Genomic DNA, 27,890 nt, shown 5'->3' with positions numbered 1-27,890 from the left:
ATGAGTACATCAATCTACTAAAATCCGAGATATACGGGTTGAAGACTCTTATTGATGAGAAAAACAAAATAATACGGCAATTTGAGCAGTCCAAATCAGACACTGACTACATCTCCGCTGTGGGTGATGAGAATGCGCAGGTCGTTGACTCATCTGAACTTGATATAAACGATATTCCCCAACGGTCTTTGAGACGCAATAGGGATATACCTAGAAGTTCCGTGCCCGCAAAATTTTTGCCCCATGACACAGTTGAACTGGAGAGCACATCAATGAATGATGTGAACAGATATAGCATTGCGTCAATTACCTCCAATGGACCACTTGACATCAATCGAGGAGTAATTCTCTCACCTGTCTTAAAGCATGTACTCAACACTGCATCTCTGTCTGTAACTTTAGACGATAAATTGGAAGACACTGAGATCAAATCATTTGAGACAAAGCTGCATAAAATGTGGGATGCAGGTGATCTTTCTTCAAGCCTAGATCGGTCAGTTGCTTACGAAGTATCCTCACTGCCTAGTCTTAATTCTCACTCCAAAAACACAAATCAAGCAATGTACGACGGCATGGGTCAAAATGATTCACCATCCATAAATTCCTTCAAATCAAGAGCAAGATCGCATCGATCGTGTGAGAAATCCGATACCCCTAAGTCAAAAGAAGAGCTTCACGAAACTGAACAAAGTAGAAGCTTGCGTCCTTTATATCCACAGCTAGATTGCCCCGAATTTCAATTGCAGATACCAAGCAGTGTGAGTATTCAAGAATGCGAAGAAGTAAAAGGAGGTTCTTTTGATCTGCATTCAGCTCGAAATGTTGTGATTCAAGATATATCTGGGAAAGACATATCGAGTAGAAATCTTTCTCCGCTCAGTGCATCAAACTCTCCTACACTAGCTGAAAAGAAACAACTTGCGGATAGAATTTGCCCTGATCAAATCGAAAATTCAACAATACGGTCTTGTAACTCCACAGAATTTGAATTAGGGAATCGAAATTTTTCTGAAGAGACCCCCAGCTCCACCTTTACAGTCCAACCCTCTCCTATTATTGAAGAAGATGACACATCACTTTTCATTAAGCCCAAGGATTTTTCTACAATAAGAATTAAGGTGGCTAGTACAATTACTATCAATGCTAAAAAAATGGATGACTACAATTGCACCTTTTCCATCAAGGACAGAGAATCGAGCAAAGAGATGTGGAGAATTCGTAAAACTTACGCTCAAATACTTTCTTTTGATGCAGAAATAAGGCCTTTCATCGAATTTTTTGGACTACCTCCTATTCCAGAAAAGCCTTTGTTCAGCTCAGCAACACCAGCAAAAGTGGATTCGAGAGGTCAAGCATTACAAATGTATTTTGATAGTATTTTTCTGATGCCACATATACCTCAAATGGTCTTACTCAAAATATGTCGCTACATTTCCGTTGATTTTGTCAACCCTCTTGATGACTATCGGTCGGGTGCCAGAAAAGAAGGTTTCTTGATCCGAAGGTATAAAGGATTGGGAACAAGCTGGAAAATCAGATGGTGTCAAGTGGATGGTCCAGCACTAGAGATTTACGACCAACCAGGAGGGTCTTTAATTGAACAAATTCAGCTATCTGGTTCTCAAATTGGAAGACAATCATCGGATGTTGTAGCTGAAGATCGAGGATATCGCCACGCTTTGCTTGTTATCGAAAGTTCTAAAAGTCTGAAGTTATCAGGCTTATCTCCAAAACATTTTTTTTGCGCTGAGTCGGACTTTGAACGAGATGAATGGATCAAAATTATGATTGAATTCACAGAGGTTTGTGTTTACACTTCGGATGAAAATTTCACAACATGGGACCAAACCGACGAGCGTACACTGCTGCTTCACATTGAGCCAGAGGAAATGTTAAGAAACAAGGCAACAATTCAACCACACAGTCTAGCTGAACCATTCAATGATGTGGGTGCTCCTACGGATGATAATGGATGCATGCCACTCGACGAAGGTAGTCTCAAACAAAACCGAAAAACCAAAATTAGGCATTTATTTCCTTTTAGAAGCAAGCAGAATCTAACGGAAGACCTCCTGCCGATACTTCCTGTCACACTTTCTGATAATCAGCCTGGCGTGCAGAAAAATATGCAGAATTACCTTGAAAGACTTGATCTTTCAGAAGAGCTGTCAAAAGCGGTTTTTGGAAGGGACCTCGATTACGCCTTCACTTTGTCCACTCATGAATTTAGGGGTGTCATGGTACCCAGCATATGTTTCAGATGCTTAGATTTCCTAACGAGAACTGGGGCAATTTACGAAGAAGGGATCTTCAGAATGAGCGGCTCTGCTGCCGCCATCAGATCGTTAAAAGAAATTTTTAACACACGTTTTGATGTCGATTTATTCGACACGCCACTTAAGCCTGATATACACACAGTATCTGGGCTTCTCAAAACATATTTGAGAGAACTACCAGGGTCACTTTTTGGAGATGCCACTTATTGCGACTTGCAAAATATCGTAACGACGCGTATCAATCAGATTCCTCAATCAGAAATCAGCTTGATGATTAGAAACTTTCTACGAGATTCGAGTAACATTGACGAGATTCACTATAATTTCTGCTTGGTTATTTTTGGGTTTTTGCGCTCGGTCATTGCCAACAGCTCTAGAAACAAAATGTCATTGAAAAATGTCTGCATTGTTTTTGTCCCAACGCTCAACATCTCGGTTGATATTTTGAGCATATGTTTGGTAGATTATGATTTTATTTTCGGAGATCTGGCTCCGGTTCCTGATACAGAGCGTGAGATTCTCGATTTACAGATTCCCACATTTTAAATTCCAGAGTTGCGCTCAGACCAGCCAATATCAAGCACACAGAACGCTGCACTCATAATTTTATATTTTACCACTCGCTTTCGCCTGCAGCTCTTTGAAACACGTAATCCCTTCCATCTATGTTTGCGACCCCCTCTTTAAGGTTGCATTTCCATTTGTTTTTCACTCTTTGGACTTTATCATATAAGCATAACATGATTTGGCCCTCTTGGTCTCCGTCCTCCTCATCCGACTTTTCAGAGTCTAAGTCGTCATCAAGATCCGAGTTAATGTCATCTGAATCATTAAAAACATCATCGTCATCGTCGTCATCGAGAGAGCCTGGCCCATCTGCTTGAGCTTTCATATTTTCACGCAATCTTGACAAATAAGACTGTGCACGGTTCTGTGGGAGACTGATGGTCATTTCAAAGGGCCCATCAGATTGATTCGCGGGAAGAACCAATCCACCTTCATCAATTTCTTGCTTGACGGATGGAAGCTCAATACCCATACTATAGGAACCATTCGTCAAATCCAGACTTGGTATCGATGTAGATGGTTGAAAGTTTGGGATAATAGGCAAGTCTAAGTTTGCATTTAGTTGTAGTGGTTCTGACTTCATAGTTGATTCATCAATCACGCCTTCTTGAATGTGATGTCTCTCATCATTCTCGTCATCCCAGCTGAAACGACACACTTTAAACTGACTAAGCTTATCACACCAAAGTTTTTTTAACTCTTGCAAAGTTGACTCATCGATGCCACTGTCCTCAAAATCTTGCCTTGAGTCTGCAATTACCTCCTCAACCACGGCCTCGTATAGTTTCCCTGCTTCGAAATTTGACATCTAAATGATTACTATCGTCTGAATCTTATGGCACAGGCTTATGATGAATCAAGTGTTTTGATGAATCTTGGATTAGACAATATGATATCTTGTCTGGTTTTGGTTCTGGGTATTCCGGAAGCACCATAAAAGGCCCTGTGGTGAGGTATTTTTTGGTCGCACCTTCCACGTAAATTCGCAGTATACAATACTAAATGCAAGTACTTGCCCCCGCTGCCATTTACGCGTTCTCTTTCACTTTTTCGAGAACACTCAAAAGATAATCTTTTTCTTTAACTTCGATTTGCAATTGACTTTCCAAATTTTCAATTCGCTTCTCAGACTCCTCGGAGACTTCTTTCATCTCTTTGATCTTAAATTCGTAATTTTTGCGCAATTGGCCAACTTTAACTTCATGTTTTTTCGAGTATTGGTGGTATAATTGTTCTGCGATTTCTTGAATCCTTTCATCGCTCTTTTGTTGAGCAGCAAAAATTTGAGCTTTCAAGGTTTCAACTTCGTGGATCAATTCAGCCTCGGAGTGCTCATGGCCCGTATTCGTCCGAAGAACTTCGGCTTTCAAATCCGAAATCATTTTCTTCTGCGCATTGACTTGTGCATTAAGCTCGGCCAATTTCTGAGTATCACCACTTATGATTGAGTCCTTCTCCTTGGATTGTGATTTGAGATCATGAAGTTGTGCATTGGCTTCCATTAAAATCGAATCAAGTCTCTTGGATTCGTTCTCGAATTTTAAGGCACTACTCTTGTTGCTCTCAGCTTCTTCTTGGTGACAGAGACATTTATGCTCAAGTTCTCCTCGCAAAAGCTCAAGCGCGTCTATAGCTTGGTTTTTCTCTGTGATCTCATATTTCAAAGCATTGTGTTCCCTTTCAATCAATTCCATTTCATGATGTAAATGTCGGGTATCCTCCATTAGTTTGCTGAACTTTTGATCAAGAGTTCGATTCAATGAATCTTTTTCTTCAATTTCTGTCTTCAACGCACAGATTTCGTCGTCCTTAGCTTCATTTTGACTGATAAGTGAACTTTTCAAATTTTTTAGGACATCTATTTCTTGTGACGCATGCTCAAATTTCACTTTGAAGGTATGCAACTCGTCATTCGATCTTTGCGTTAACAGTTTCAAATTCGCAGTCTCTTGCTCGAATTTCAAAACATACATATGTTTTTCTGCAAGATTTTCCTTCGCTTCATTCAATGCTTCTTTTAGTTGATCGACTGTGGCTGAAATATCTGCATTATCTTTCTTTAGCTCTGTGATTTGGGCACTCATGTCTCTCATGTGATAGAGGAGCAGAGAGTCTTCGGAGGACAATATATTTGACATCAGTCTTAAAGAATTTCGAAAGTTGGAAAATTTTGCTAAAACAAATTGAGAATCTTCTTCTATCCCTTTAACTCTATCCAAAAGCTCAGAGACAATAACGTCCCCTGGAAGATTCTTCTCTTCTATGGTCTTGTCAACGTCTGAATGCATACTCTCTGGAGCGGAGTCCAAGTGATCAACACTAGAAGAATATACATCAACTGACGCATATTTCGTATCATAGCCGGCTTTTGCATGACAGTCTTCGTTAAGCAGATTGCCCATATGATTGGTTTGTATTCTTGGAGTTTTGGTACGGTGAACATGTGAACTCGCGCCAAAATTATCCAGCTTCTCCAAAATCCCATAATTGTTAGCGACTAGTAACGTTTTTAAGTCATTTGGTGGGCGTACAGACATCTCCATATTTCTCTCGATAGGAGAATCGGTGATGCACCTTGGACTTGGGGGAATATCTTGGCTGCTCAAATGAACTATGTTCTCGGGGGTGTCTACACACGAATGTGCTGGGATTTGTTCAGGTGCTTCTTTCGAGATATCGTGACTGATTTCTTCACTTTGACGAGCTTCAAGTCTCTGCATCAATTCGTATGGACTTTTCTCTGCGTCCAAAATGTGCATTGTCGAATTACTTCTGGGCCGCGGGGAAGACCAAGAAGTTCTTGAAAGGTACCGTGCTGAGCTTTCTGGACATCCTCGTACGGGGACCGACAATCTGCGATGTTTCCTTGCATAATTGAAACCAGACAAGCTATCGATTCGGTCCAAAACAGGCAGAACTTTTGAATTCCCGTAATCACGCGCTTCACTCAATACACCATCTGAATATGGTAGGAAAAGTTTCCTTTTTCCCTCTTGAACAGGTGATGACAATTCAAGACCATTCGTCATTTTCTATATTGGTTGGAACCAGGGTATGGATGTAAAAAAGATGTCGTCTAAACTGTACGCATTGACGCGTCTCATATTCAGGATGCATGGCTGCACTTCTACGCAACATTCTCAGTAGCAAAAAAAAAAAATAAAAAGGTTAAGGTATAAAATTCTAAATAGTATCCCTAAAAGCTTTCTTACTAGTACCACAATCATTCAATGTTATACATGCGATAGTGGTAAGTAGCGCGATTAAACGTGATACAAGAATGCCCTTCTCGACTTCCCTGACGATACAACTGTCTGGTTGTTGAAGCTAGAATAAACAGGAGCCATTGAAGGAGACGAATACGTCAAAGACAGTGTTACTGCTGACGATGAAGTCACTGTTGGCATTGAAGAGGATATGTCAGGAGTTGAAGAAGTTCCCGTGGTTGTCGAATAAAACACAATCGGAGAATATGTTGTCTCAGTGAGCGTTACCTCTACATACGAGGTGATTGTTGTAGTCAAGCCACTGAATGTAAAGTCCGCATAAACTGGAATAGCTGTCACAGAAATCAGGGTAATCGCAGAGTACTGGTCTTCAACATCATTTACCGAGTTTGTGGCAGTCACGGTCACGGTCGAAGGAACACAAACACATGCCTCGGCCGTCTCAATTAGCCCTGATTCTATGGCCTCAGTCGAGACAGTCCCATCACTTTCGGTAATAGTCACATAACTTGTTAAAGTTGATGTAGTGGTAGACTCAGGCATCGTGGTAGTGAATGTTGTCACTGGCGTCACGACTGCAGAGCCTTTAGTTGAAATCGTCACATACTCAGTAACAACCGAAATAATGTTCTGCGTGTTAGCTGCAAGGTCAGACAGAGACCGTGCACTCACTGAAGATCCAGACAAGGTGGTCGTGATATACTTGTCGACAGTGATTGTAGTATCTGGCAAAGAAAAAGCAGTTGTGGCGCTGATCGTCTCGTTGTCGTATCTCTTGAAAGGGATAGCACTGACAACTGATGCAAGAACAGTGAGGGCAGCAAAGGGTAAAATCATTGTGGATAAATGAGTGGACGCGACTATTGAACGCAATAAAGAGTAATGAAACTACCCTTTCATCTTCTATGCAACGAGAATTGATGCCCTTTTAAAGAGGGACACGAAAAAGCGTGTTTCATCGCGGACCGCATCATTCAAAACACAACTGTGCGAAGCCACAAACAAACAAACCCCTGTTTCACTAGTGATCTCAGTCTGCAATCTTTCATTTCTACAGGACTCTCTATCCAGCATAAAGCTCACTTAGTCTTGAATTCAAGATTCGAATTTCCAACGATCTATGAAAGGATACATACAATTTCTTTTACTGAATTATAAACAGATCATGATAACTTTTAAAACAATCAAATCATCAAAACAAATTTCGTTAAGCCCCGCAAAACAAATTTTGTCAAGCGCGTTTCCTGCGGTTGAAGTATCTGCACACCATCAAGGATGCTCACTCAAAACTCGAAGACACTCTCAAGTGTTCCCAGACATACGATGTTCGACTTTACAAACAACCCAATCATTACCAATTTCCTGAGATTGCGCTTGACATGCCAGAAGCTCGTTGATCAGAGCGTTCCATATACAGCTCGTCGGTGGACAGCATTTACTTTCCTCCTTCTTGTGTTCGTTGGTCGAATCTTGTTCGCCCAGGGATGGTACATCATTTGCTACACATTGGCAATTTATCTCCTCAACTTATTCCTCCAGTTCTTGACTCCAAAATTTGACCCTTCATTAGAACAGGAACTGAAGTCATCCACACTCGAGGAAGGAGGCGACGACAAAGTTGATTTAGACGAGGAATTCCGTCCATTTATACGGAGATTGCCCGAGTTCAAATTATGGCTCCACGGGACAACAGCCACGGCCATCCTGCTAATAGTATCCTTCATTCCAATATTTGACATTCCCGTCTTTTGGCCTATTCTTCTAATGTACTTTATTGTGTTGTTTACGCTAACTATGAGAAAACAAATTCAACATATGATGAAATACAAATATCTACCATTTGATATTGGAAAAACTAAATATGGCCACTAGAAAGTGAAATTTAATACCAAGCAACCCAACAAAGTGAACATTGTAGAACCTTAACACGTACGCCACCACAAATACTTACGCGGGCAACGAATTTCCGACGTAGAAACGTACCCTCTACCTATACAACCAGCTCATTCCTGATAATACATCGCAAAATATACCCCGCAACTAATAAACCCAGTAAACACTAACATAACCAGCTGATCTCGGAGAAACTTCAAGCTCATGTTGCTAGATTCCAAACGCGTCCAAATCAATAAATATTCCATCAGTACGAATTCGTCATTAACATCCACCACACCTATTCGGCGATATAGAAATCTAGAACATCAAAAATGAAGCCAAATTCAACTTACAACTAATCCATTTATTTTTCTTCAACAATGCTTCATGTCACACACAACAGCACTTATATGAAATTCTACTGATGATTGCATCAGAATCCCAGCTGCACAGAATCGCCCCAGAGACATCACAGAAATCGGCGCAGGAGATGCAAATCTAAAATCAAGACGCCATAACACGAAACATAGTGCCCATCATAAAACTGAAGACTCATAAGACTGATTCGGTACATGAGTGAGTGATACCTCCATGACATCACCAAATACGATATTGGCTGCAGAAATTGACGCCTCGATCACAATAGATAAAAATCATTTCACATAGTATTCTCATAAACACAGCTCCTCCCACTTCCTTATTCTCCTTCTAACCCCTAATAAACGAACTTCAACCCAATCACATGGTGCAATACCAGAAAAACAGACTTAAATTTGCGTGGTCATCAAAACCACCACCACCCAAATCGATAAACAAATTTTGAATTTTGGATGATTAACTACACATAACTAAGGCGTCAATTTTTCCGCAATTTGTATCGCAAAATGCACCCCACATAATCATCTAGCATTTTTTTTCTGTTAGATTTATCTGATTAAAGGGGCAAAACTATATAACGAATATATATAAAAAACATTTAAACAGCTCCCAGCTACGTATCAAGTGTCTTAGCCCTGCCCGTCCCCTCCCGTTTGTCACGTCCTGGACAGTCCTCATGACATATATCTGTTAACGTATTGGATATCACGTCATCGACTCTTAGAATAGGACCACTGTCGTAATCCCTTCAACTCAGATCGTTGCAGCCGACTTGAGGGCCCACTTCCTGCGACTGGCCACGCCTTCTGGTGTACACCTTGAAGATCGTAGTGCCGAACCAAATTAATTTTGTGAAGTTCTACAAAGTTTTGTTGGATGGGACCAACATTGAGTTTAAGCTCATGGACTTGGAATTTTCTAGCTCTTGCCAAAACAATTTGCATGTCAATTGCTATCAATATCGCTTAGGAAATCGCCCGTGGCGTCCCCTTTGTTTTGGATTTGTTCTATGCAAATATGGCATTGGAAATCAGCTGTGTCTCTCGGAAGACATTGCTACAAAGGAAACAATTCAACCTCATTACAGCATTAGCCTAAAACAAAGGAAAGCGCAGGAAGGTCCAACCAAAACAATCCAAGATCACTGTGAACCAAAATACATAAAGTGGAGTAAAACCACAATCAAGTCAACGACAGACTCTAACATATGTCACACCCTCCCCTATATGAATACTTGAACAGCAAAATACAGAATGCAAAACGCAATGTAGGCATTCCAGCTGCAGATGAAGAATGGCATCGTGACGGGCGGAAAAATGAATAATCTTCGGCATCAGTTAATTCCAGAAGGACAAAATTGAACTATCCCAATGCAAGAAGGAAACGATGGATACCATGTGACCATGTCAGACTATACAAAGACAATAATTCTATCCCGAATACAAAGCATACGCCTTAAGAAGGCCAGAAACTATCCTTAAAAGTCTTCCATATGAAGTCGAGGCCTCAACGTCCTTTCACAAAATTGATTTACCATGTCCTCATCAATATCACATCTCTCAGCTTATAAATTTAGCCCTTCATCACAAAGTAGACAACCATGCTGAAGCTCAGCAAGCCCTCTAAAACGCACCCGCATAAATTACCGAATCAACAGATACGTCTCGTGACCCAAGCGCACTATATACCTAGAGGAGAACATTGAGTACCTTAACACATCCATTTACCACCGAAAATTAAATAAACTCCAATGAAGCAATTTCGAATTCGTCGAAAACCACCAATTCAAGGGGCATTAAATCAAACGACTAGGGTATTAGGAATGCTTTGCGACATTAACCGGATGTGAGCCTTTCTGCGAGACTTCATATTTTTTACTATCACAGAAAGGGCAACAGCGTTAAGATTCAACATCCACGATACAACGATTCATTCGCAAAACACAACCAATACTGATAGAACAGGCTCATAATATACAATATTCGAATTTGATTCGCAAATTTACTTGACTCAGGATGCCCCTCGAGTCGACTAAATCAAATGCTAGGCATGGACATCTCAAAGTCCATAGACACATAAAGCAACACAGAAATAATCATTAAGGGTTTAAAGTCAAATGCGAAAAATCAAGAAGCCCACAAGCAAACACCACGACCATCGCCATTTAATCAAGCAAGATGCGACGTCAGGAATCACACAGATTGGTGCTCTTTGATTTTGCAAACCACATTTTTCGTTCCGTAACTGCTTCTAGATTATATAACTCACTTGAGCATATGCGTATCTCAAGATTCCGATCTCATGGTAAATATAAAATACATGTACATGCCAGGGAATTTAACAACCGGCGTGGCACGAGAAATCGACGACAAACGAGACCTACGCAACAGAAGATAATATGTATTCCAAGACCGAACGATTCCAGGCGCACAACTCTAATGAGTGTAACGTCAGAAGTCACCTTACACATGTTTATATTCGGAATTCTATTAGAGACAGTTGAGTGACCAATATTTCTTGTAAGCATCCCATATTTGGCTGCAAGTCGTGGAATAATATTCTTCAATTTCGAACTTTCTTGGGATACAGTGCTACATCTGCTGGCAAGGAATTGATTCGAGAAGTTTGATCCCCTGAGCGATGTGTAAGTCAAAAATACATCACAAGTCTATCTCATGATGTATGTCATTAAATCTTCTTGGGTGAAATCTGGTTCCGAAAATCATACGATACTTCCGGACATCAGATACCAAGAAAAATAGCTGGTTACGTGCTTAAGACATACCTCAATGGATATTTGAGGATACATTTTGTGGTGCTAGACTTGCCACAGGCGAATAACCTACTATAGCCTGAAGAATGGGATTTGCCATATGGGCCAATTTTAAAAACTTTTTCTCTGGTTTTCGGAGTATTGCCCTGTGTCAATTTGCTTTGATTCTATTGCACTGAAAGATTTTGTTATATTCAACAGTAATTGATGGAGGTATGGCACATTATTATCAGGAGATGTGAATGGATGGAATTAGAGCTGATCTGATGATGGCAGTTCAGGCCTTGTTCTTTTCTGGTGATTCCTTTTACTTCAATCCTCTGTCTTATTATTTGCAGATGAGCAAAACCATACAACCCATATACATCAAAACCTTTTGAGGGAACTCCTATTTACGCCCAAATTGTGGAAAAATTGCCGCTGCCTTTCTTTAGTCTAGTTTTTGAGGATCCTCTTGGCGCGCATCGTTTTACATATTGGATATGACGTCCTCGATTCCTAGGACAAGTCCCCTGTAGTAGTCGCTTCACATTGGGTGGTTGGAGCGATCCAAAGGAACTTTCTTCCTGCTACTATAGGTCTCCTATATCATTCGCTTGAGCATACCTAGAAAGAGATGGGTACGAATCAACTGAAATGTCTTGAGTCGGATGATAAGATATTAAGAAAATTTATGTAGGGCCTGATACCCTAGGTGCCGATATCTAATTTCGGATTTTTTCAAAGACCTCCTGCCAGTGTGTAACGCTTTCGTGCCTCTCGACTATCAAGACAGGTCTCGTGGAACATTGTTTTCAGCATGTGGCGTAGTTGTAACCAGGCTGTTTGCGCCTTACATCGAATTACATTCTTAAGAGTTAATTCATTTTTATATAGTACTTGAGTTGCACATTTCCGTAGTGATTGTACTTTCTTGATGTTCACGGTCAAGATCCATCTTCAAATTGGTCATCGGCATACCCATGCTTTCGAATCTCAGTTAGTCTCTTCCGAGCCGCGAGCAAAGAGTTCTCAAGCTGCAATATCTCAACCTGCTGCTGCATTTCCAATGTCTTACCCTCGTAAGGAGTCAATTTAGTGAGGTCGAGTGTATCTTCAGTGGACTTGTCTGTTCTAATCAATTTCTGAACTTCAGAAACCAAGGACTTACAAGCTGAATTTACTGTTTTGGAACTGGTCTCCAACTTGTCTTGCGTTTTAGAAACAAAGTTTGCCTTCACTCTGGATGCTGCAACGAGTTGCGCAGTTGAAGCTGCAACTTCATTACATGCAACGATTAATTGCTCATGCACATTTTCGTCTTTGAGTATGCCGTTGGCCGTTTGAATCAAAATGTTTGTTGTACCCGCAACAGCCTTGGATGCACTGATCAAACCTTCAGTCCAACGACTGTTCTTTTTGTAGAAGTCTCTTCGAGAAATTTCACCTTTGTTTCGGCGAACAATCTCAATTTGAGATTCAGTTGCTGCAGCTATCAAAACAGATACTGCTTTTGTAATTGCAAGTGCAGCCCCCAAAATAGATTCATGAACTTCGAAATCTTTTCCTTCGCCGATTTGAGACAAGAGATTGCGGAGAAAAGTTGAAGCGTTCTCCACTGCGTCAGCAGTTTCGCTGAATTTATCTTCTACGACGTCTTCAATGTTCTCTTTCTTAGTGAGATCCAGCTCATGAGTACCTCTCAAGGTATCAATGAGCGAGGACGCTGTCTGCAATAACTGTTGAAACAGTAAATTGCAGTCGATAACAAAATCAATTTTATCTTCTATCGAGATCAAGTCATTGATTGAGTCAGATGCCAAATTCAGAAAAAGTGATTCCGCACCGGACAATACGCTAGTCGTTTGATTTGCCAATTCTTCTCCTTCATCAGACGTGATGTTTTTGCTCAAACCCTTCAGATTGAGCATGAAGTCATTGAGCGCGGATGTAAGCTCAGAACTGGTGAGAATCACCTGTGCGTAAGCAGAGTCATCTGTACTTTCATCTCCATCAGCCATAAGATCATTGAAAGCTTGAGAAAAGTTTGTGGCTGTATCGGAGCAAAGATCCAAAAATGACAAGAGATATTCAGGAGTGGCAATCGAATTTCCGGCTTGCATAGGTGAAAGCAATTCGTATTTTGAATCCTGTACTCTCCGTACGCTGTTTGCAAGTATTACATCAAGTAGGTTGACAAGTTGATCAGCGTTTGTTGACAGCTTTGCGAGAGCCAATTGTCTGAGAGCACTATCCAAAGACTCCTGGGTGATCTCCAAATCAATTTCTTTTTCTTTCAAGTTCTCTTTGATCAAAGAAAGATCCCCCAAACTTGCCAACTGTTCTTCCCGATCAATCAAATCCGATCTGAGTTGTTCCACTTGCTCTTTATACAGATTGATCTTTTCAGATAGCACCAGACTATTCTTTGTACTATATTCCTGAGCTTGAGAAGTCAACTCTCTGATCTGAGTTTGGAGGTGTTCAATCTCCAGATCTTTAGACGCTTTTACTCGATCAACGTCTAACCTTGCACGATCGCGTTCCCGGATTATGTCCGCGAGCTCAAGATTTTTTGACTTCAAATCTTTTTCATACTTTTCTTTTTTCAAAATTGACTCTTGAGCACTCGAGATCTTTTGTTGTATTTTCTTGAATTTTGCCAAGAGGTTCAAATGCTCCAGGCGTAACTGGGAATAGAGCATCGCCAATGACTCGTACTTTTTAGACCAATTGCTTATTTGCTCATTTGCCATATTGAGCTGTTCATCCTTGGTGGCAATTTGCTGAGCAGCAGTTTGGTTGATGTTCAGCAACTCGGTTTCTATTGATTTCACTCTTGAATCATACTGTTGCAACAAAGCCTGATCATTGTCAAATTGCGCTTTGAACATGAGTAAGTCTTGTTCCAATTCAGATACTCTCAGTTGGTTGTTCTGCGTTTGCTGCTGTCTCAAAAACTGCTGTTCTTGGATCCTTTTTTGCTCCTGCTCTCTCATTTGCTGCTCAAACAACTGCTGTCTTCTTACTTGCTCCTCTAATTGCTGTTGGCGCTGAGCCTCTAACTCATACTGTTGTTGTTGTAACTGGCGATGTTGGTCAATTGCTTCTGTCTTTTGTGCACTCAAAAGTGAAACCAGAGAGGGAACGTCTAAATTCTCCAAGCTGCCACTAGCCTGTCCTGATTGGCTCGATTCCAAGTCATTTTGGCTTTCAACAAATGTCAGCATACGTTGAGATTCTTCATCAGATTTCATGTTTGGAACAGATGCTGCAATTCGAGGTATAGTTATCAAGCTGGTCAAGAACTTTATTGCTTGGCAGTCAGTGTAAAAGTCTCGTAACACGAAGTGTTGCGAACTAAAACGATCAAACAAAGCACTCAATGCATCATCGTCCCCTAATTGCTGAAACATGGCTCTCAACATTGATACCAAAAACTTGTAAATTCCATATGACTCTGAAATTAAGGGTACAAGTGCACTTACTTTACACAAGTTGTTCGGAGATTGGTGAACAGTAGCAAATATATGCTTTTGGAGATCATTGATCAAGTCTTGCAAATCCATCAATTGCAATATTGATTCATAACCTTCATTAGGATCATTGACTGTTCTCAAAGAAATGTACTCTTCATACTCGAAAATTCCATTGAAACCATGATTACTCCGATGAAAGTCGAGTTTCTGCAAAAGAAAGCGATCATACTGATTAATCAACAATCCATAATTTGACGTGCTGGGAAAGACTGTGGAGAGAGAATACAAAAAGTCCCTATTTCTGTAGCCGTCCTTAAGGGTGTTTGGATGCCCTTCCTGAAGCACCTTATGGATCATTATCAAGGCTTTAAATAATTGGATCTCACTGCTTTGCAAGGGTTGAATCTTCACAGCATTCCAAAAAGCACGCGAGTTTTTGTGGTCCCAAGTGTAAACAATACAGGACCTGACATGTTTTCTTTTCGGGGGAACTTCCTCATTGTTACAGGCTTTTCTTACACTAATTTGCAAGTCAACCTCTGCACGGCTCATGTCTGACGGGTTGATGGAGCAATTAACTTTCGACGAGAATCTCCCGTAGGGGTGGCCGTTGCCATTATGTAGGAATATAGCGCCTGAGATATGTGTACAGGACTTCAGTGACAGTCGATATTAAGTGAATAGGAAACGCTAAAGTTCGGTCCCTGTCTGATGAAATCAATTTGAAGAAGATTGAGGGTAAATGTAGGTAATTTCTCGGTCACTAAAGCCTAAGAAATATATTTATTCAACAGAGCAACTTTGCTTTCATTCGTAAAAAAAAAAAGTGGCTCTCTTTTTTGTATCTTTTTGGGTAACATAATTTTGATTTTAAAAATGTTAAACCTAAATGTACTTTCTCGTTTTCTTATTTGTTCATTTGTTCTGAAAACCTTGACTAAAAAAACTTATGAATGTGAAGAAGTTGAATTACTTCATAGGATTAGTTAAAAAAGTTAGTTGAAGTTGTCCGCTCAATAGTTTGAGAGTACACATTCGCGAAGACAAGAGCTAACCCATCGAACTACAAAAAAAATATCGCATACAAATGTAAACTTTACTCTTGATTTTGCTGTATATCACAGAATGTCCGCCAACAAGCAAAAAGTGAATTATCCGTATGTTATCGTCTTATCAATTCAGACAATTTGCAACATTGTGTTATTAACACTCAAGATTTTGGTATGGTGGAGCCTCAAGTATGGCAGCATGCTTAGTGACTCATCCTTTGGATTTGGCAAAAGTTCGCTTGCAGACGGCTGCAACACCCGGGCAGTCATTATTCTCCATGGTCTACCAAATTGTGAGGAATGAGGGCATATTTAAAATTTATTCCGGATTGACTGCTTCTTTGCTCAGACAGGCAACATATTCCACTGTGAGATTTGGTGCCTATGAGTTCATGAAAGAGTCTTACGAAGATAAATATAAACAAGCACCAAACACTTTAAGCTTGTTACCAATGTCCATGTTATCTGGAGCATTAGGAGGCTTAGTCGGAAATCCATCAGACGTTGTGAACATTAGAATGCAAAATGATTCCACGCTTCCACTCAAAGAAAGGAGAAACTACAAAAACGCATTCGAGGGGATTTATCAAATCACGAAGAGCGAAGGTGTGTTGTCTCTTTTCAGAGGACTTACGCCCAACTTAGTAAGAGGCGTTCTCATGACAGCCTCGCAAGTTGTCACTTATGATATAGCAAAAAAAGTTTTGGTCGACAATTTGGAAATGGATCCTACTAAAAAGTCAACACATTTTGGTGCTAGTTTAATTGCTGGTCTTGTTGCTACTACAGTTTGCTCCCCCGCGGATGTTGTGAAAACTAGAATCATGAATGCAAAGGGAAGTAGTGGTGGGGCTATGTCAATCTTGAAAGACGCAGTCAAGTCTGAAGGACCTGGCTTCATGTTCAGGGGTTGGTTGCCATCTTTCATTAGGTTGGGCCCACATACTATTGTCACCTTTTTGGTATTGGAACAATTCAGAAAGTACAGAGTTGGCATGTTCTGAAAGGAGCTTTATAGAATTTTACTTTCGACATAATACACCTATATTTCATTGGTTATTTCTTTATTTGAAATCACTAGTATCTATTTGGTTAAACCTTCATTTGATCCAACTCAGCCTTCTCGAAAGCTTCCTTCTCAGCTTCCAAGAGATACGGAATCAAGTAATGGGTGTCTTCTTCGGGTTGGACAGCCTTGTTTGGAGGCAATATTTGATGTGACAAGGCAAGTTGATGGGCTGTAAGTGTTCTGAAGTTTCTAGCATACAACTGGTCTTCAGGTAATCTTGAAATCGCTTTTTGAGCAATAGGATTTTCTTCAGCAATCAAGTCATTGAACCTTTTGGTAAGTATATGAGTTAATGATAGGGCAACTTACCCGAATTTAATCAAGACGAAAGCAAATGTGAAACCCATGATTTATACATACTTCAAGCCCATTTCCCTGTACCCTGCGTAGGCACAGAAGGTTTTTGCCACTGGGAGGACTACCTTTGATAAAGTGGGTCTGGACAAAATCCAGTCGGATGCCTTTACAATCGACGTGATCGAAGCCATTGTTAGCGGAGTTTGTAGTTGTGTGACGAACTTTCGAGTCTCAAAACTTCACTGGTGAGAATTTGCGAAATCTACCATGTGATTGGCTGATGAATCATACGCAAGATCACCTGCATAAAGAAATACATTTGAATTCTGTACATAATTGTAAGCTCATCATTTTGACATCAAGAGGTATGAAACGCGCCTTACAAAGGGCACACTTTGAAGCCTTGATTGATATGAACATCTTTTACGCTCATCAATCTTAATAGTGATATTCGTCAGTTTTCAGGTCGAAAGTATTGGGAAATGCAACTACACTCAATACATTCTCAAAACCTTTCTCTTTAAATACTTTCGCAATGTTAGGGTTTTTGCACAAAGCTAAGCCCATAAATCCGCAAGAGTTGATCCCTATACCTTCAAAATTCGAAGTTGATCTAGGTATCAACATCATATACTTCATTGTTGCACAGAAATTGAAGGAAATGTGATGGCAATCATGATCCTTCAAAACGTTAAGAGTACTTTGAAGCAACGAATAAAAGGTCATGAGCAAAACATCCCCAGACTCGCTGAAAACATTATCAGGCAATTTTGCAACAAAATGAGCAAAAGGTAAGTTTTTGTCTTGCAATGGAACTTTTGTTTGGCTGGGTATGAAGTCTTCTGAAGAATCTATCAATTTTTCTGCGAAAGACCGATGCTTGGCTGGGAGCGTCATAAATTGAACATGTTTATGCGGCTGAGAGGCACCACTTTCCGGGCCACAATTATAAAATGCAAACCAATCTTCTTTAGTTCCATCTCTAGATAATCCGCTTAAGACTGAGTAGGTCGCCAATAGTTCATTGGGGGACAATGGTGTATCCTGTGACTTGAATATCTTGGTAAGAAGCATGAAATGAGCAGGAACCACAGGAAATTTGTTTAAAACAATGCGAAACTCATTGTTTTCTCCGAAAGTATTCAAGATTGTAAGCTCAGGCTCTGGGTTTTCGAAAGGATTGCAGCCAATATCTCCTTTTTCTGGACGATTTTCAAGACTCTTGAGCACGGTTAAATGAAAATTGTAGTTTGAGCCGTTTAGTTCTCGGTTCACCAGTTCACACGAAGCGGAGTCACCCGTGAATGACAAGTCGCCATTGCGCAAAGCTGCGACATATTTAATCCACAAGTTGTTGTGAAAGTCTAGTGGCAATGATTGCATAGTGTATAATTGTGAAACGTCTCACAGGAATAACTGATGTGAGAACCAGAAATTTGACCTCAAACTATCCTTCGCGCGCGCGGCGTAAAGAAGCGTTAGATTTGATCACAGCCTCGATGTTGCCTTTGGATCGCTGGAAATATACACTTGGTATACTTTTCTCTCATAGAAACAAAAGTATATAGTGTCATATAAAAAACCTTCAAACGTTCTTTCACACAAGTGATGCTTGTCAGGGCAATCGGAGGGGGTCTGAGATTCCCCTGTTGATCTGGATACTATTTTGCCGTCAGCCAGTTATACACCAAAATACACTCAGACGCAGAAGACCTTTTTGAGCAAACATTTTGAATTTTATAAAGGGTTTCGTCTGTATTTGATTTACCAGGATACTAGGCCTATAAAATCTTGTTTTTCAAGTTTTTCAGACAAAATTCAGGAATATATTACATTTAGGTATACATGAGGATTTGAACCATTGTATCGTTACTTTTTGTGTTTCTTTGCAATGCGTCTCAATGCCCGTTGTTCGTTCTTCATAACGCCATCGACCATCTTGTACTTTCCTTTAACACCTTTAGGTCTGCCGCTCAACCCTCTATTGTGTCCCTTGGCTACCACAAGTGTAGTTTTCGGCTTCACTTTTTGCTTCTTGGTTAACTTACGCATCAAACTCAGGATTTCCTCAGCCTTATCTTTCTCGCTTTTAGCACCATCTTCGTTGATCAAATCACTCTTTTTCTTGAGTTTTTCAAGCCTTCTTAAAGCTCTCATCTTCTTTCTACCTTGTGCTTCCAAGACCTTCTTGATTGGACGAGAATTCATCTCCTTCATTTTTTCTCTGATAGCAGCGGCAGCCTCTTTTGTGATAGGCTTTGCAACCTTCGAGTGCATTTTTTCGTCGTCTAAAAACCAATCCGGCACATTCTCTTGATCTCTGAAAGCATATTTGTTGATACCCTCATTTATCAAATCGTGTTTGTTCATCTTTCCAAGAGCAACTTGATGTGCAAGCGTCATTGCCTCAACAGTATTAAGATCGATTCTCTCCTTTTGTGTTTGAGCTCTTTTAAGTTGGCGCCCAATACTTTCCTCATTAGAGTCAGAGCCGGATTCACTCTCATCTGAGCTGATATCAGCTTTAACGATTTCCATTTCGTGTTCCATTTCATGTTCCAAATCATCATCTTTTGGTTTTTGAGAGACACCATTGGAGTTGGCAACCACCTCTTTACTTGGCTTTCTCAAACCATCAAGCAACTCCTCATCACAGACCTCTGAGAATACCGAATTTGACGAAAAGAAAGCTAATGCTTGTTTCCTGGATTCTTCTTGCTGTTTTCTTTGCATGATTTGGCGGATCTGTTCATCAGAGTCCACGTCATCGTCTGTATCAGACTCAGACTCGAATGCCCTTCCATCGTCCTCACTTTCCTCATCGTTGGAATTAATTCCATCCCAAGGTTCATCATCGGCATCGCCTCTCATCATTTTCGCTCGGTAGTTTGAACTCTTTTCTGCCCTCTTTTGCTTGTACTGTTCATACATATTATCAAGCAGAGCTTCTAAGTTATCAAGTTCAGTTTCAGAGTCGAGCTCATCTGGTTTCAGCTCAAGCTCTGTACCTTCATTCAGGGTGTTTTCGTCCCAGACCATTTTCTTCTTTCCTTTGGCGAGATCATCAAGTTGCCCTGTTTTTTCAGCTGTAGTCAAGCTGAACATGGAATCTATTCCTGATTGACCCGCTTCAATACCAATAGTCATATCAGTCATCATATTCATCTGTGCACGTTTTATTTCTTTTTGCTTCATTTCATTCGCACGTTTCTTTTCCCGTCTTCTTTTTTGCTTTAACCTCTCAGTCATTTTATCGAGTTCGAAATTGATTCTTTCATCTTCAGTCTTGAAAACCTCTTTGTCTTGCGTTTCTTCAGACTCTGGTTGATCGTCCAAGCCTAATATTTCCCTTGCTTCTTTTCTAAACTTCAAGATGAGTTTGAAATCTTTCTTTCCCAAGACTTTCAAGTCCTTCACACACTCACGGAATTCAGGAGTACAGTGTCTCAATTTCTTTAAGATTTTCCATTCTTGATCATCTTTGGAAGGTTCAACTAACTTGTTTAAAGTTCCCAATACATTAATTGGTTCTTCATTTCTTACAAATTCCAAGAGGGGCATTTCTTTGTAAAGTAAGTAATCTCCTTCTTCATATCCTTGTCTTTTTCTCGTGTGTTTTTCAGGATTAAAAACCTTGGCTTCATTGTTTGGTTTGCCCTGACTTACTTCTTCAAAGACCTCTTTCAACTCCAATAAACGTGGATCTAGCTTCTTTGGAGCTTTGTAGCCCTGACAGACAACAAAGATTTCTGCGGACACATTACGAGAGGAAGGAGGCTTGGTCGCTTCTACCTTCTCGAAGAGTTGTTGAAATACCCACATCAAATTGTTGTAGTCCTTTGATCTAAAGACCTTAGTAACGAAAGTTCCTCCCTGTATCAAATGTTCTGTCGCAAGCTTCAACGCCTTCAATACTAATTGAGATTGAGTGAATGCATCTTGAACCCATCCCAAACCAACATTTGGTGCTCCATCGTGAAGGACGGTATCTGCCTTCCACGTCTTAAGGTGTCCTCTAAGCTTCGATCTGCAATCTTCCGTGGTGATATCTGATTGGAAAGTAATACAGTTGGGAAGTGGTTTTATAGGGACAATATCGACTCCGACGATCAAGGAGTTAATAGGACACAAATTGGATGCTACTTGGCACCAAGAACCTGGTGCAGCACACAAATCTACGACCACCTTCGACTTTTCTAAAAAATGTCCATACTTCTCGTTGATTTGTATAATTTTGAAAGAAGAACGTGCTCTGTAACCCTTTTCCTTTGCTAGGTAGTAGTACCGGTCCAAACGACCCTTGCTATTCTTTTTTTGAGTTTTACCCATTTTTGGCCTGATGGTAAAAAGAGATGAGAGATGAGCTTGCAAAAAAATCTAGGAGCGAGAAAAAGTCACGTGCGCAATTGACCAGTCTGCAAGTTCTTCCTTGTTCTTTTCCAAAGTGAAGGATTCGTCTTCCAACGTGTTGATATTGCTATCATTGCATAATGGACATGCACTGGTTAGAAAATCATCTAGCGATTTTTTGAGCTCAAGATCAAATGAGTGCTTGAAGTTCTGAAAAAGTTTTTTGAAGCGGTAATTGCCGTTCAGTTGTAGAAAAAACCGTGCAGCACAGTCTTTGTGACAGCCGTGGTGACAATTCTGAAAAAGCAATATGTTCTTCTCCACAAGAATGTTTCCACACAAGCAACATGATTCACCTGGTTCGATAATGGTATAAACAATGCCCTTTGCCGCATCAGAGTGTGTTTTAGCAACTTGGCTCCTCAATTTTGACGCAGTAACAGAGGAGTCCTGCATTTCTAAAGCGAGGTGGTTTATGTGCCGGTTATAGTAATGCAAAGATTGGACGATATCATTTCTGAAATGACTAACGAGCACCGACTCTGGAAGTAACGGTAAGAAGTCTTTAAATGAAATGAGATCGTTGGTACCACCATAAGCCTTTGACAAGCTGAAAAGATGAGTCATGACTCCACCGAGGCGGGAGGTTTCACCCACTGGTACTTTTTCTTTTACTCTGGCAGAAATAGAACTCTGAATTACAGATGTCTCATATTCATTCACTGGTGGTGTGTCAGGATCAGAACCCCTGGATGCCCTTTCGATCAAATACCGGGCATACTCAAACCACAACGTTTTCCTGACTCTTAAAGTATCATTCTCGAGTCTGGTACTGCTGTCGTTTCGAGTTGAAAGGTCCTCTAACTCCCTTTCATTTTTGGAAAGTTCAGCCGCATCGTGATTATGCCAATTTTCATCAAATTGTCGTAGAACAAGCTCCCCTAAATAGCTCGATCCTTTGCTCAAAGCAAGCTTTAAAGCGGTCTCATATTGTTTAAGATCATTGACGAGAATGGACACCGCTGGCTCGATTCTTTTAAAGCGCAAGCACGACCGTAATATTAAGTTGGAATCAAATGGCCTGCCTCGCTCTATGCCATTCACATTACTGCGCAAGAATTCAAGTGTTCTCATGACATCTTTAGTGACCTCTGATTCTTCATGAAATACCGATTGTGATATAAGCAATAATAGATATTGATTATTTAAGAGCATGCTACTTTTGCCTTTTTCACAAATGATCTTCAGGAGGAAGGTGAGAGTCGGGTTTTTGCCGTAAGGAAGTGTCCGATGAAGTTGATTGAAATGTATGATAGCAGGTAAAATGATTTCAAAGTCAAAGTCATCTAAACTTAGCCAGAAGTCAATGGTTGCTTGTGGACATTTGGACAACATTGGAAAAGAGGCCTCCAATATAATTTCATTCGAATTTTGATTCTTCTGACCGTGAATTTTCCTGATTGTCTGAATGGCCTCAGACCATGACTCGCATTCGATATGATGGCGCGCAATGAATTCATAATCCTGCAACAAATCTGCAAAACTCAAAAGAATTTCATCGAGATGCGCCTTTTTCATCAATTCATATATAGTGGGTTTGTCCACAAATTGAAGATTGCCTTTTAAAAAAGAAAGCAAAGAAATGCCCAAGTTTCCGATTGTATTTTTGGATTTAGTTCGGGTCTCGAGTTTGGTATCGGAATTAATGCCACTCATGGATTGTAAGTTGATTGTTTGCATAGCTTGTAAAAAACATTTGACGACCCAAGCCGAGAGAATAGTCTTATTCATTCTTTCCTCGCCATGCCGAGATTGATGCATTTTAAGCAGAAGGTACTCCCTCAATAATCCCCTAGAGGTAGATCCAGAAAAGGCTCTCTCTTCATCGATACTTAATAGCATCAATGCTACCTTCTCAAAAGGTTCTTGCAGTTTTGCAAGTAGTTCAATACCCCTTTTGAGACTGTCAAAGCGTTGTTTCAGCTCGGTTGAAGACTCCTCTGAAACTTCTACGCCGAAACCGCCCTCGCGAAGTAGTTCATATGCTTGTTTAGCGTAAATAAGGTTTCTTATGGCACATGCCTCGTTTGATTTTTCCGATTCTACCATTTTCAAGGCTGTGTCGTAGTCACCCAATTTGTAGAAGGAAAACCACAAGGACAAGTATTCATTTGAGACTGTTATCTCATAAATATTACTATTCGTGAAAAGCCAACGTGTCTGGCCATTTGACTCGGCCGTAAGTCCCAAAACTGACTCATTTCCCACGGTGGGTGTCAAAGGTACCACCAAAGGTGCGCTCTCTAATAGCTTACTCAGACCAATCAAATTTCTGGAGTCTGCAGAAAGGTACAAAAGGTAATGGTCAGTCGTTACCATAGACAGTTTTCCTAAACGTATATTGTAATCTCCCCAATCGATTACTTTACTAGATGACAAATAAAATTGCAGATCGTTTGAATGTACTTTTCCGGATTCGGGGGATATGCAATAATACGTGGAAGAAGAAGCATAGAAATGGTATTCCATGTTCTGCTTGAACAACACTTTTGATTCTAATGGGGTTTGACGAAGAGCTTGCATAATATCTTGCAGAGTGGTCAGCTGGCATGCCCATACGCTAGTCCTGCCGCTGGAAGTAAAAATCTGGACCGAACAATCTTTATGGAAAATGATTCCAGAGATTTTTTCTTTCATGTTGTGAATTTGTCGAATGAATTTGTCGTCTCGTTTGTTTCCCTGTGTTTCAGGATCATGACATTTAACAGATGCCACATAGACTATACCTTCTTTTGTTGCGATGATGAGATCTCCGATAGAGTTCGTGGAGTTACCAAAGACAACGTGCTCAATTTTCAAGCCTTTGAAACGGGGTAAGGGTTTGAATTTATTGTATGAGCTGTGTAGAAGGTAATGATAGCATGAATTCATTTGGATTATAAGAATTTCACCATTTAGATGTAGCCATGAATTTGTTAAAATCAAATTGTCAGCCACCTCTCCTGGTAACATGACCCGTGTAACACTCAATGGGTCACTGAGATCAATTCGGAAAACAGCGCTTGTTGTCAAGATGAACATCATGTTCTTCTCAACAAGGAGATCACGTACTTCATTGGAAATATCAAATTGTAGTTGAACAAGCTCCAAGTTTATTTGCGGGGCTACATCTCGTAAAACAGATGAAAACGGTACGTCAAGCTGAGTACTGTTCATTTTAATAAAGACTCAATGGAACGAGGGTTGGCCCAAGTGACTGAATAATGAAATCAGTCTTGTGAAGAATCAATTCAGACTGGTGAGAGATATATTATAGCTTTTTCAAGAGCTCACTCTAGACTACTATGCAAACAGCGAAGATAAAGGTCGCATGGCAAAGATACCTGAACGCCCGCAGTGCGGAAATCGACTGAAATCACTTGAAAGCGTGCGGAAACCAATAATATTTGCCCCTCAAGATCATGACCACTTTCGCGTGATATCAACTATACAATAGCAAACCAGCTTAATCACTTTCGTTCGAAATGAATGTGTTGAAATTGCAAAAAAAATTCCCAGACTTAAGACAAGAAGATTTCTTTAGCATCATTGAAGATTTCAGAAAGATTGATTTGGAAGATAAAGGCTGGGTCGAAAAGAAGGATGTTATCAATTCTATTTCGCAGACAGGGAAGTATTCTTATGACGAAACGAGAGAGACATTGAAGACCGTTGATGTTGACGCTTCTGGGCACGTTGAATTGGACGACTACGTTGCTTTGATTCTGAAGTTGAGTGAACGTGGACCGAAAGTTTCACACATTTCTCCTGTCGGAGGCCGGCCCGGCGGTGTATCCGATGTGGTACCTCCAACTAGTCCAGGAAAAGCCTTTACCGGTGTAGCGCCAATTGCTACAGCTAATACAGCGAATAAAACATTCTTGAGTGGTAAGACTTCTGGCACTACCCATACAATAGATGATGAAGAAAGATCTGCTTTCACTCGGCATGTGAATTCAGTTCTCGCAGGGGACGAGGTAATTGGTGAAAGATTACCTTTTGATACTGACTCATTTCAAATCTTTGATGAATGTCGAGATGGGTTGGTTTTATCCACTTTGATCAACGATTCTGTCCCTGACACCATTGATACCCGTGTTTTGAATTTGCCCAATACGAAGAGAAAAACCCTCAATAATTTTCAAATGTCTGAGAATGCAACGATTGTGATAAACTCAGCTAAGGCGATTGGCTGTGTGGTTGTCAACGTGCATTCTGAGGATATCATTGATGGGAAAGAGCATTTGATTTTGGGCTTGATTTGGCAAATCATTCGTCGTGGGTTGTTGTCGAAAGTCGACATAAAGCATCATCCAGAATTGTATCGCTTATTAGAAGAGGACGAGACCTTAGAGCAATTTTTGAGATTACCCCCTGAACAGATTTTGTTGCGCTGGTTCAATTACCACTTGAAAAACTCAGGTTCCGTTAGAAGAGTCTCAAATTTTTCCAAGGATGTTTCTGATGGTGAAAATTACACAATTTTATTAAACCAGTTGAAACCAGAATATTGTGATTTATCTCCATTACAAACTAGTGACTTATTGCATCGGGCTGAAGAAGTTCTAGCTAATGCCGATAAGATCGGCGCTCGCAAATATTTGACACCAAAATCTTTGGTATCTGGAAATCCAAAGTTGAATCTCGCTTTTGTGGCACACTTGTTCAATACTCATCCTGGGTTGGATCCTGTGGAAGAGCATGAAGTCCCGGAAATAGAAGAGTTTGACGCTGAAGGGGAAAGAGAAGCAAGGGTTTTCACTCTTTGGTTGAATTCTTTGGATGTGGACCCATCAATTGTTTCCCTCTTTGAGGACTTAAAAGACGGATTGGTACTTTTACAAGCATTTGAAAAGGTTTTACCGGGTAGTGTTTCCATGAAACACATTAACAAGAAACCTTCAAATGGAAGTGAATTGTCTCGATTTAAAGCCTTAGAGAATGCAAACTATGGAGTTGAAATTGGTAAAGCAAACGATTTCTCCCTAGTTGGTATTGATGGATCTGACATTGTGGATGGAAATAAATTGTTGACTTTGGGGCTTGTTTGGCAGCTTATGAGGCGCAACATTACAAACACTTTGTCTAGTTTGGGTAATGGCAGAAACGTCTCTGACACGGATATTTTGAAGTGGGCTAACAGTCAGGTGACTAAAGGCGGTAAAACGTCAAAAATCAGGTCGTTCAGTGATCATTCTTTGTCTAATGCAGTTTATCTACTTGACGTCTTAAACGGTATCAGACCTGGTTATGTTGACTACGACTTGGTTTATCAGGGCGAGCGCACGACAGACGAAGAAAAATACGCAAATGCGAGATTAGCCATCTCTATTGCAAGGAAAATAGGGGCACTCATTTGGTTGGTTCCGGAAGACATTAATGATGTTAGAGGAAGATTGATTTTATCCTTCTTAGGAAGCTTAATGAGTGTGGCTGAAGAACACTAGGCTCGACAAAGTAAGAGCGGATCCTATTCACGATATGGTGAGCAAATGCGTAAATGATTCATATTACACCCGTACACCTTAACGCGCCTATCCAATAGAATCTGAACAAATAAAGTCGATGTGTAGATCTTTCATCTTTAGAGAGTAAATCATAATCATGTCAAAGGTGGTCCTTCCGTTCACAGAAGCCAACACCAAAAGGGTTTCCTCTTTGTTTAGAAAAGCGTTAAGAATCGCGTTTGATTCTAATCTTAAGTTTCAGAGTTACAGAGAAGAGACGGTAAGAATAAGGTCTCAGTTCGAGAGAAACAAACTCATCCTGGATCCCAATGAATTAGAAGTTGTCATTGCCAATACCCGTGCAAAATTAGCAGAATATACTCATCCAGATCCATATATTCCTCCTTTGAGACCAGGTGGTACAAAGTATGAAAGAAACCTTCCTCCACCAAAGGAACCTGTGGTGCCCGGTGATTGGTAAAACACAAGTCAAATCACGAGATAATTGAAAAAGTCGAAGGCTACATCAATTTTGGAGCGATTTCACAGCGCAGACGGAGATATTTTTTTCGGTGAAGTGAGAGAGCTTTTCGGGAATACATAAAATAATCTAAGTCATTCTTAATTCTTACGTTTTTTACTGGTAGATATCAATCTCAAACACCTCCACATGTCTCCAAAGTTCTATTCCTGGTACAACCGGATTCCCCTGAGTTTTCGAGTACCGTGCCGTAAAGACCATAAGAATAGTTGACCTTGGCTATAAACCGAGTGGAAAATAAGTGGCTTCACGTTAAAACTCGTCTGTACACTATAATTCACGTCATCTGCTCGTCTCCTTTAGCCCTTCACTCTGCTCATTCCATTCCATTCATTCTATTTTTTCTTTTGTTCTTTATGAAAATAACAAACTTTTCATATTTCAGTAATGAAATTTGACCATATATAAGGAAATAGCAAAAATACAAACTTAGACGATCTCGATTATCACTAGTATATTTATATTACACTCAATGATCGTATTATCCACGACGAGGGTTTCGAAAGGTATGGTTTTGCATGGAGGCGGGAGCAATTGGAAGATC

The 27,890-nt window shown here is 40.3% G+C and overlaps 13 protein-coding genes across 13 annotated transcripts; 5 read left to right on the top strand and 8 right to left on the bottom strand.

Annotated features, from left to right (window-relative positions):
• Positions 1 to 1,058: 1,058 nt before the first annotated feature.
• On the top strand, positions 1,059 to 2,822 carry BEM3 (Bem3p; the record flags this gene model as incomplete). The annotated part of the gene is made up of 1 exon (XM_018854550.2): positions 1,059 to 2,822. A coding segment is annotated over one exon (1,764 nt), but the record flags the coding sequence as incomplete, so codon positions are not given.
• Positions 2,823 to 2,889: 67 nt separating this feature from the next.
• METBIDRAFT_39319 (transcription initiation factor IIA large subunit) lies at positions 2,890 to 3,651 on the bottom strand (the record flags this gene model as incomplete). The annotated part of the gene is made up of 1 exon (XM_018857128.1): positions 2,890 to 3,651. One exon carries the CDS (start codon positions 3,649 to 3,651, stop codon positions 2,890 to 2,892), a length of 762 nt encoding a protein of 253 aa, XP_018712713.1.
• Positions 3,652 to 3,871: 220 nt separating this feature from the next.
• On the bottom strand, positions 3,872 to 4,816 carry METBIDRAFT_39749 (uncharacterized protein; the record flags this gene model as incomplete). Its single annotated transcript, XM_018857170.1, has 1 exon — positions 3,872 to 4,816. The coding sequence occupies one exon, from the start codon at positions 4,814 to 4,816 to the stop codon at positions 3,872 to 3,874; it is 945 nt and encodes a 314-aa protein (XP_018712712.1).
• Positions 4,817 to 5,999: 1,183 nt separating this feature from the next.
• Positions 6,000 to 7,140, bottom strand: PGA54 (Pga54p). Its single transcript, XM_018854551.1, has one exon. The coding sequence runs from the start codon at positions 6,905 to 6,907 to the stop codon at positions 6,107 to 6,109; it is 801 nt and encodes a 266-aa protein (XP_018712711.1). The 5' UTR covers positions 6,908 to 7,140; the 3' UTR covers positions 6,000 to 6,106.
• A 253-nt stretch (positions 7,141 to 7,393) lies between these two features.
• On the top strand, positions 7,394 to 7,942 carry METBIDRAFT_40187 (protein retreival receptor; the record flags this gene model as incomplete). The annotated part of the gene is made up of 1 exon (XM_018857243.1): positions 7,394 to 7,942. The coding sequence occupies one exon, from the start codon at positions 7,394 to 7,396 to the stop codon at positions 7,940 to 7,942; it is 549 nt and encodes a 182-aa protein (XP_018712710.1).
• A 4,080-nt stretch (positions 7,943 to 12,022) lies between these two features.
• Positions 12,023 to 15,106, bottom strand: SLA2 (Sla2p; the record flags this gene model as incomplete). The annotated part of the gene is made up of 1 exon (XM_018857093.1): positions 12,023 to 15,106. The coding sequence occupies one exon, from the start codon at positions 15,104 to 15,106 to the stop codon at positions 12,023 to 12,025; it is 3,084 nt and encodes a 1,027-aa protein (XP_018712709.1).
• A 515-nt stretch (positions 15,107 to 15,621) lies between these two features.
• METBIDRAFT_67688 (uncharacterized protein) lies at positions 15,622 to 16,659 on the top strand. The gene is made up of 2 exons (XM_018858367.1): positions 15,622 to 15,711; positions 15,770 to 16,659. Exons 1-2 carry the CDS (start codon positions 15,680 to 15,682, stop codon positions 16,605 to 16,607), a joined length of 870 nt encoding a protein of 289 aa, XP_018712708.1. The 5' UTR covers positions 15,622 to 15,679; the 3' UTR covers positions 16,608 to 16,659.
• QCR7 (ubiquinol--cytochrome-c reductase subunit 7) lies at positions 16,652 to 17,283 on the bottom strand. Its single transcript, XM_018854549.1, has 2 exons — positions 17,033 to 17,283; positions 16,652 to 16,942 (listed from the first exon to the last, which is right to left on the bottom strand). Exons 1-2 carry the CDS (start codon positions 17,158 to 17,160, stop codon positions 16,696 to 16,698), a joined length of 375 nt encoding a protein of 124 aa, XP_018712707.1. The 5' UTR covers positions 17,161 to 17,283; the 3' UTR covers positions 16,652 to 16,695.
• A 124-nt stretch (positions 17,284 to 17,407) lies between these two features.
• APA2 (bifunctional AP-4-A phosphorylase/ADP sulfurylase) lies at positions 17,408 to 18,352 on the bottom strand (the record flags this gene model as incomplete). Its single annotated transcript, XM_018857271.1, has 1 exon — positions 17,408 to 18,352. One exon carries the CDS (start codon positions 18,350 to 18,352, stop codon positions 17,408 to 17,410), a length of 945 nt encoding a protein of 314 aa, XP_018712706.1.
• A 486-nt stretch (positions 18,353 to 18,838) lies between these two features.
• On the bottom strand, positions 18,839 to 21,298 carry SPB1 (27S pre-rRNA (guanosine2922-2'-O)-methyltransferase; the record flags this gene model as incomplete). Its single annotated transcript, XM_018858742.1, has 1 exon — positions 18,839 to 21,298. One exon carries the CDS (start codon positions 21,296 to 21,298, stop codon positions 18,839 to 18,841), a length of 2,460 nt encoding a protein of 819 aa, XP_018712705.1.
• Positions 21,299 to 21,346: 48 nt separating this feature from the next.
• On the bottom strand, positions 21,347 to 24,535 carry METBIDRAFT_40315 (uncharacterized protein; the record flags this gene model as incomplete). The annotated part of the gene is made up of 1 exon (XM_018857257.1): positions 21,347 to 24,535. One exon carries the CDS (start codon positions 24,533 to 24,535, stop codon positions 21,347 to 21,349), a length of 3,189 nt encoding a protein of 1,062 aa, XP_018712704.1.
• Positions 24,536 to 24,843: 308 nt separating this feature from the next.
• Positions 24,844 to 26,805, top strand: SAC6 (fimbrin; the record flags this gene model as incomplete). Its single annotated transcript, XM_018853914.1, has 1 exon — positions 24,844 to 26,805. The coding sequence occupies one exon, from the start codon at positions 24,844 to 24,846 to the stop codon at positions 26,803 to 26,805; it is 1,962 nt and encodes a 653-aa protein (XP_018712703.1).
• Positions 26,806 to 26,962: 157 nt separating this feature from the next.
• METBIDRAFT_39898 (uncharacterized protein) lies at positions 26,963 to 27,286 on the top strand (the record flags this gene model as incomplete). The annotated part of the gene is made up of 1 exon (XM_018857198.1): positions 26,963 to 27,286. One exon carries the CDS (start codon positions 26,963 to 26,965, stop codon positions 27,284 to 27,286), a length of 324 nt encoding a protein of 107 aa, XP_018712702.1.
• Positions 27,287 to 27,890: the final 604 nt, after the last annotated feature.

Source organism: Metschnikowia bicuspidata, assembly GCF_001664035.1.
Source record: "Metschnikowia bicuspidata var. bicuspidata NRRL YB-4993 chromosome Unknown METBIscaffold_2, whole genome shotgun sequence".
Classification (NCBI taxonomy): domain Eukaryota; kingdom Fungi; phylum Ascomycota; class Pichiomycetes; order Serinales; family Metschnikowiaceae; genus Metschnikowia; species Metschnikowia bicuspidata.
This window is presented reverse-complemented; position numbering and strand designations above follow the sequence as displayed.